Source organism: Uloborus diversus, chromosome 8 (genome assembly GCF_026930045.1).
Source record: "Uloborus diversus isolate 005 chromosome 8, Udiv.v.3.1, whole genome shotgun sequence".
Taxonomy (NCBI): Eukaryota; Metazoa; Arthropoda; class Arachnida; order Araneae; family Uloboridae; genus Uloborus; species Uloborus diversus.
Window position 1 is genome coordinate 69,863,576 of NC_072738.1, and position 8,445 is coordinate 69,872,020.

At 35.1% G+C, this 8,445-nt stretch overlaps 1 protein-coding gene across 1 annotated transcript; it reads right to left on the reverse strand.

Annotated features, from left to right (window-relative positions):
• Positions 1-5,852: 5,852 nt before the first annotated feature.
• Positions 5,853-7,770, reverse strand: LOC129228418 (proteoglycan 4-like). The gene is made up of 2 exons (XM_054863097.1): positions 6,868-7,770; positions 5,853-5,870 (listed from the first exon to the last, which is right to left on the reverse strand). The coding sequence occupies exons 1-2, from the start codon at positions 7,768-7,770 to the stop codon at positions 5,853-5,855; spliced, it is 921 nt and encodes a 306-aa protein (XP_054719072.1).
• Between the last annotated feature and the right edge of the window lie 675 nt (positions 7,771-8,445).

Sequence of the window (8,445 nt, forward strand, 5' to 3'; positions counted from 1 at the left end):
TGAAAGCAATGGAGTTCTTTAATTCAAAAGAAGGAAAAACGTAAACTTTATTATGGAAATAAATTTTTTAATAAGTGGAAATTAAGGAAAAGGAATTCTAATGTTGCATCTAGAAACAAGGGCAACATTGGAGAAAATTTCTAAAAGATGATCTTTAATTTAAAATGGTTATACACAAAGTTCAAAAATGTTTGAAAAGTTTCCGAAAGAATTCTTTATTCTTTCGGAAACTTTTAATTATTTATTAAATTATAATAAATAATTGAGCAATTTATTGGAAAAATAAAAGTGAAAATAATGAAATGAAAGTATAACGTTCATCTTTGTTCTCCTAGACATGAAACTGTACGTTTAGCTCTGTACAAAATTGCTTATGAAGTCTATACTATTTGCCTCATAAAATATAGAAAATACTGTTACAAAATATGAAACAATGATACGTATTGGGGGAGGGGGGGCTCGTTTATACAGAGAGGGGGAAAGGAAACATTTGAAAACCTGGGTTAAGCAATACGCAGGAGCTCTTTGTATGAAATGTATGTTTCTTTTTTGCAAATAGTAAAAGCAAATGAAAAATAAAAATATTTGATTAAAATTTAAAAGAAAAAAAACATAACTACTAATATTAGCAAAATAATGCAGTTTTTTGTGACGAGTTACTACGTGTAACAATGCGTTCACGTTAAAAAGTATAGTCACAAAAGAAGGTTACAGGCTTAAAATCAACAGTCATCACTTTCTGAAAGCCAGTGCTGAACTGTAAAAACAATTCGAAACTTTATTTACACTTCGACAGACGTAACGTAGCTCAAAAGTCGAAAAAGATGCTGTGGATCAAAGTTAGCGCGCTTGACGGTATGCAGTTAAAAAATAAAAACAAGGAAAACAGTATTTTTTTTATTTTATATCAATGCCTTCTTTGTGTACTGCAACATGTGCCAGTGATTGGATTTCAATTCAATGTCACTAAATCCATCTTCTGATGTTAAAAATAATAAAATAAAATAAGAAAGACTATCAAAGTTGCTTCTTTAGAATATATTACTTTGAAATAAAATCTTGATCAAATAATAATTTGGGTTAAAATACAGGTTTTCAGAAAAGGCCATGACACATTTTAAAAATTCATAGAAAAGTAAAATTTCCGCACCAATATGTGGCTTGCACCATAATAATTCATAAGTTCAATAATTTTTTATGACATCGTAATAAAAAAGGAAAAAAAAATGTAACTTTAAGTAATCGCTCTATTGTCACAGTGCTTATTTGTTTTTCTTGCTGTGACGATATAGCCATCAATGAAATTACTTATAGGAACACGTTTTTCTTTTTTTCCTTTTTTTACGATGTCAGAATGAATTCTGAAGCCTGCGAAACATTATCGTGCAAATCGCATAGAGATATGACAATTTGTTGCTTTTCCATGAATTTTTGAAATGTATCATGGACTTTTCAAACACCCTGTATTTTTAAACTTTAGAGCGACGTTAATGCATGAGTTATTTTCTGTCACATCATTTAGCCAAAGTTTCGCTGAAGATTAATTGCAACTTGAATAGAGTGGCGGATTTACGAGCTGGGCAGGGATGCAAGTGGACTCAAAAAAATTTCTGAAAACAGTGTGAAACTATGAAGAAGCTAGCACCCCCCCCCCTCAACGTAAAAAATCTTCAAATATGCATGCAAAAGTAATTGAAAAACACCATTTTGAAAGTTTTTCCTCTTTTTTAAAAAGAATTTTTCAGTTTTTTAAAGGTTTTGTCAAATCAAAATTTTTGGAAACGACAATTCAAAATTTTCGAAATTTTGGATTACAAACACTTTTGGAGCCACCGCAATACCTTTTTTGGGACCCCTTTCTCTATTACGGAACTATATAAGACATTTATCATATGCTATTTTATAACTCTTACCAGGCCCCTTTGGTCATGGGTCCCCTCGCAGTAGCAACATGGTGAATCTGCCAATGCTTAAGTACAATATACAATGTAAAAAAATTCCGAAACGTTCCTGAGTGTTTCCGTGTAACGTTTCGGGATTTCAGTGGTTTTTATCCACTTCCTGGAAAAAATCAAGTATCATTGTCAAAAAGTTTCCTGAATTGCTACACGTTGTCCAAATGCAGATATCTCTCTGTTGTAAAAAATATTTTTAACTCCCAGTTTAAAGATGAACTAAAAGTATTTATAAGGTGTATCGGCTTCCATTTGAATACGACTCGTCCATGCTGATTGAACTCCCAAAGGGAGTGAATAAGTATGGACTACGTAGCTTTGCAAGAATTGCAAACAAGCGAGATGCATAATACCTGAAATTCTGGCTTAGCTTCGGCCATTTTTGCAATACTGCTTTTGCAACTGTCTTGATTAATCAGGAAGGTGCCAAGCTGTTATATTATCACTACCTAAGATTGCTCTTAAGTTCTGGGGACACGACTGGCTTTAAATGGGAAGATTTCTGGATTTTTCAGGAAGGTTACTGAGTTTTAGCGGAAAACGTTCCTGGTTTTTGCGAGATATGTTACTGGCAGAAATTGGGCACATCAGCTGCCTATTATTTTCCAGGAACGTTTCTGAATCGTTTTTACAGTGTATAAACTAAACGTCAGCCGGAAAGCAATAGATGTAGCAAATAGAGAATTATATGAGTGTGATTTGCCAGTAGTTGACCATTTAGTGAAAAATTCTACAAGTTCTATTTAATTTCACAGGAAAAAAAACTGGGAAAAAAATTGAAAATTTTTCTGTGTCTATAAAACTATCAGAATCAACGGTTACTAATCATTTTTCTGTTTTACTTACTATGTTTCAAGTTATTTCGAATATAAGTCAAAAAGGGAGATTTCGCCAGTAGTTGACCACTCACTTCCAGTAGTTGACCAGCTTGTGCCAGTAGTTGACCTTCTTTTAAACACTGTAAAATCTGAAATCTACACTGTTAAAATCTGACCAAATGCATGCCTGTATGTACTTATGTTCCCTTAAAGGGCGCCTCTGATTGGCTGTTGGATCGATGACGTCATCAGTGATGTCACGTGACTTTGATGATGGTTACACAACAGTGATGAAGTTAAAATGTCGTGAAAACTTCGTGACATTTGACGAAAAACTAAGTCACCAAAAATATAGTGCCAACTTTATATTATATCTTCAATTTCTTGCCAAGCCTATAAACTCATATGACGTAGTATATGAGACGCTGAAGGCACTTCAGGCGGAGAATCTAGCCACCCTAGACCGCTCGTATAACGCTTAAATATTAAAACATACTACTAAAAATAATGCATTGATATTATGAGTGATCACTGTAAGTACAGTAAACTCTCAATTATCTGCAGGATAGGGTGACATGGTAACCGCGGATAAGTGAATTTCGTGGATAATTTGCAAAACAAATTAAAAGCGACAGCTGAAAAAATCAACGCTTGCACATACTTTTAAACTCTGCCCAGTGATGACTATTAAATTAAAAAAAGTCGCCAAATTTGGCGATCTTTAGCAATTTTTCGCCAAATTTGGCGCCAAAAATAAGTTGCCAAAAGTTATGCCAACTTAGCTATGTCTATTTAATTTCCCGCCAGATCCATAGCAGTCACTCCAAACAGATATGGCATCACCATCATGTAAGTCGGCGCAGGACCCAAACGTTACCGTCGACCCAAATCTAGTCAGCATAGCTGCTAGAATAATGCCTAATATTGTAACGTTACTGTTAAGTAACCCTCACGTGAAAAATGTTCAATGGTTTATACGGGGTGTCCTAAAGTAACTTTCCCTGTACACGGAGTACTAGCGGCCTATTCGCTGAACATATCGATCAAAAATTTTAGATACGGCTTTTTGAATGAATGCGTTTGAGGTTGGTGATTTTAAACAGCACAGTGATCTCCTGGCTACGGTTACAGCGATATAATCTCAAAATTTTCAAATGACAACATCCACCTATTCCTGGCGGAAATTGATCAGAGTATTGGTGAGCCAAAAATGGTGATGGATCTATCGACGTGTGACGAAAATTGTTTATTCGAAAATTTAAGCACCAACTGAAGAAAAACGCTTTCCACTCTGCATTTAGAGACTTTTTCCTTAAGTTTTGCACGTGGTGTTTAGTATAGTTGGTGCTTCTACTACTGTCTTATCCTATGGGTTATGCAAAATGCTTCTCTTTTATACTGTCACTAGGATAAACAATCTTCATCTCTGCAGTTTTTGTCACACGACACTCGTTACAACGCAATTTCAGGATTTTCAATACATGGATCAATTTGCGCAAGAAAAATGTTAGTGTTGCAATTCGAAATTTCCGAAACTAATTTACTATAACATGATCTGTGTTAGTACAACGTTGTTTAAAATTTTCGCAATTAGGAGAACATCTGTTCAAATAACTGTATTACAAATTTTGGTTCAGCGGACATTCAGCTAGTCAATTACTTGCAAAAATATTTTTTTTGAACAAAAGTAGCATTATATTTTATCTTAAGCTAAAAAATGTTTGCAATCACTTTGGTTTTGAGAAAAAAAGTTTTAAAACCAACATAAGTTCATTACTTGACCGTTCTGGTCAACTACTGGCATTAATTGCATTTTAGACAACCAGTAGTTGACCACCCCTCAGTCCCAGCATAAATGATTAGTAAATTGATGCATTTTTTTATTTACTTAGTTTAAACATAGATGATCAGCATATATCAGTAAATGAACCTGAAGAATAAAATTTAACGTCGAGGAATACAATTAAACATTTTATCTCATGACAATTCTCACTAGTAAAAAAAGTGATTTTCTTGAAATTTTTAATATGTCTTTGTAACTGTATCGTTCTAACCTAAATTCAAAACTTTAGTTATAATTATAGATTATAAGAGAACACTTCATGTGCTCGAATGGTCAACTACTGGCAGGTAGTCAACCACTGGCGAATCACTCTATGTTACATAATCTTTAATAGCTGTTAAAAAACACATAGTGTAGAAGTAATAAGACAGGAGAGAGAGAAATTTATTGTATTTCAGAATCAAAAGATTGTACGAAAAATACAACATTAGACAGAAAAAGAATATTTTTTTTTATGTTTCAGGATACGAATGAGAGAGGAAAGAAAGAAAACTAATTCACGAGAAATTGTTTCTCTTTCTCTCTCTCTCTCTCTCTCTCTCTCAAAAAAAAAAAAAAAAAAAAAAAATCTAATACGAGAAAAAAAAGTCACGTTCAAACTTTGTATTACGTACTGTGAAACTTGAGTTTTTCAATTGCGTTAACTTTTGATAATATTAGTGGTGTCCCAATAGTTCGTAAACATTTGCAAAGAATTGAAATTTATTTGCCAAGAAATAACAAAAACAAAAAACTTTTACAAAATGCTAAAAATTCCTGTTTGGCAAGTGTTTACGAACTTTGGGGCGACCTAGTAATTGATTAGTGTGCATTTTTGTCACTAATTTAGAAAATGATTCCCTACTTCCCATTTCACTAAAATCAAAATTTCACACTAAATTCACAATTTTCAAACTTTTTTTAAAAAATCAAAAATTGTTCTCAAAATGTTCTTTTCTTATAATGTATTACTTTTTGGATTGTAATACTCGTTGTTGTATCTAAACAGCAACGGGTCTGTAGGAGAATGAAGGTAGATTATTGACCTTTTAATTTCTAATGGCAATTGCCACCTAACTAGTCTCCTTATAGTCTCCAAATATTGCAGAGTAATGAAAAAAATGACCAGTCTTTACATGTAAACATTTTGCATGAGAAAATCAATTTCTATTCTTTTGATATTGGTAAACCGCAATTCATTTGTCACGGTAAAAGCAATCATTTAGCATCTCTATAAATGTTGTGATGTATTTGCATTCATACATCATACTTCAACTGTTAAAGAACAAGCTTAGAAAGGCACGGGAAATATAAATTGCAGCTGGATATTTTAGGAGGAGGGGGGGGGGGCATGCTGAAGAATGACCCTCCGCCCCTGAACGAAGCTACGGTTTTGGGAGCAAACATTCTGAAACTGCTTGGGGGTCAATAAAAAGCACTAAATTAGCCAGGAATAAGGCCGCTAATGCGACATAAAGGTCACTAATTAATTTCATTAGCAATGAAAAGTAGTATCTCAAATATTTACTTTTAAAATCGTTTACATTTTACAAAAAAAAAAAAAGTGTTTGAAAACATTGTGGGCGACTAATATTGTCGGCGGTTTTGGAGGAGTCATGACCCCCATGACCCTCCTTTTGTATCCGCTACTATCAGTTTGGTTAATAAAAGTAAGTTCGGTCCATAAAGTTTATCGTTTCATGCATCTGTTGTGAACATTCATATAAAACACACAAATATTGACCATAACTTAAAAGAAGCTAAAATTATTTACGAAACATGCTCATTGTTTGTGTTTTTCCTCGTTTAGATTATACAAAACACAATGTTAATACATTAGTCTCTCTAGTATTCAATTTGATTGATATGCTATCTGAACGAAATACATTATATAAAAACAAGAAATTGCCTATATATTTTAGAGCTCTAAGCGTGAACTAGGCTCTTTACTAACTGGAAATAAATGGATCACAAGAAACGAAAATATTGCCAAGCTCCGTATAGGTGGAGAACTTAGCTCCACATTGTTCACTGCCATGTTGGAATTCGCACTTCATATACTTACGAGAAATGATAAGCCCAGAAGCTCTTTCGTCGCACGTATTTTCAGACAGAATGAAAATACTATCACTCCATCCTGGGGAAGGATTCGTTTACGTGAAGCAGTGCCAAAACCCAAAAAAAGAGATCACAACAAATGTTTCTTTGGAAGAGGTAAGCATATTAGAATAGATTTAAATCATGCTTATGAAAAAAAATTTTTTTTACTTACATGACGAGGCGGTAGGAATCGTCCAATGTTATTCCCACTTATGATGAGGCAAAGAGCATCTTCCACTGCCGATATCCGCCTATCATCTTGAATGGAAACTTTTTTCTTCGGTATTGGAGAGGCTGTGTTTAAAACGACAGTACTTTCCGGAACAACCCTGGTAATGTACTCATCGCCACCATTTTTCATTGCTTTGGCTACGGATGCCTTTTTAGGGGGTGGTAGCAAAACTGTGGTTTTACCCACAGATTCTTGTTCGAGTGCACTCTTGGAAAGTTTACTGGTGGAAGGTTTTGGAGATGCAACGACAGTAGATTTTTGCTCTTGTTCCTGCGCAAGTTTGGACGATTTTGCCGTTGGCGATTTGGGAACTGGACCAGCAGCAGGGATGGGAGGTTTGGAAGTTGGAACAGGAATTTTGATATCAGACACCATATCTTGGTCTGACATCTTGGCCGTTCTTGGCATTGCCGATTTGGGCACTTCCAATGCGGCCGGAACTTTAAGCTGCTGTTCTTCGGATCCATTTCGTCCTGTCCTTGATATAGATTGTTTTGGATTTTTTGACGATGGAATGGCTTCTGGCTCCGAGACTATAGTCTGTAATGGTGTCCCTTCCACAACGGCAGATAGAGGCCTCTTAGGTTTCTTATCTACCTCAGTTCCCACGCTTTTTTCTCGATCATTCGGCGTTCTTTGAACCCCTTCCTTCCTGCTCTTGTTGAGAACACTCGACTTCCTCATGAACTTCCTCAATTTGCTCTCCTCTGGAGGCTTCGGGGGTGGGGGCCTCGGGAGTTCCAGAGTGGGGCGGTATGCGTTCATGAAGTCTTCGAATTCGGAGCTCTGCAGCGCTAGGGGCGTCGCTGCCCCCTGTGCCTGCGGCGGGCCGCCCCGACGCATCGATAGCTGAACAGAAGACGATACAGGAGCAGAGAGGCTATTGGGAGACATATACTGCTCGAAGAAGCTGGTTTATGGGATAGGACCTGAAACTCGGCAATCCGAAACGCCTTCACGCTAATGGTAGTCTTTCAATTAAAGGTGCAAAGATCTTAAAAGTAGTCGCAGCACTCATCTTATTATCATAGAAATAAAACATGTACTGAGACATGTAAAGGTTTATTGTAACAAAACACCAAATTGAAATTATGAAGGAGTGTTTTTCAATGTTTTTCAAATTTTACGCATATTGGCATGAGAAATATATTCACTAAGAAATGTAACCATGTTTTTTTCTAAACTTTTTGCAAACATTTGGAAGAAAGAGCAATTTAGCCCCTATGCTGCGGGATCTTACTAGGTGTAATAAATCATCTTTTTCCACTTTTCAAGTATTAATACCATTTAACCAGCTCTGGCGTACAATTTTATTTATTGAAATAGAAAAATAATGAGCATAATAAGAAGAATTTTTAAAGCATTACTTTTCCTTCATATATATAAGACTCTTTCTTTGCACCACTCTTCAAACTTCGTTCCATAGAGTAAGTTTTGAATTGAAAACTGCTTAAGAAATTCTTTATATTTGCCAGGTTGAATACTGCGTTGTATTTGTTTTAAGTATCAAAAACCATT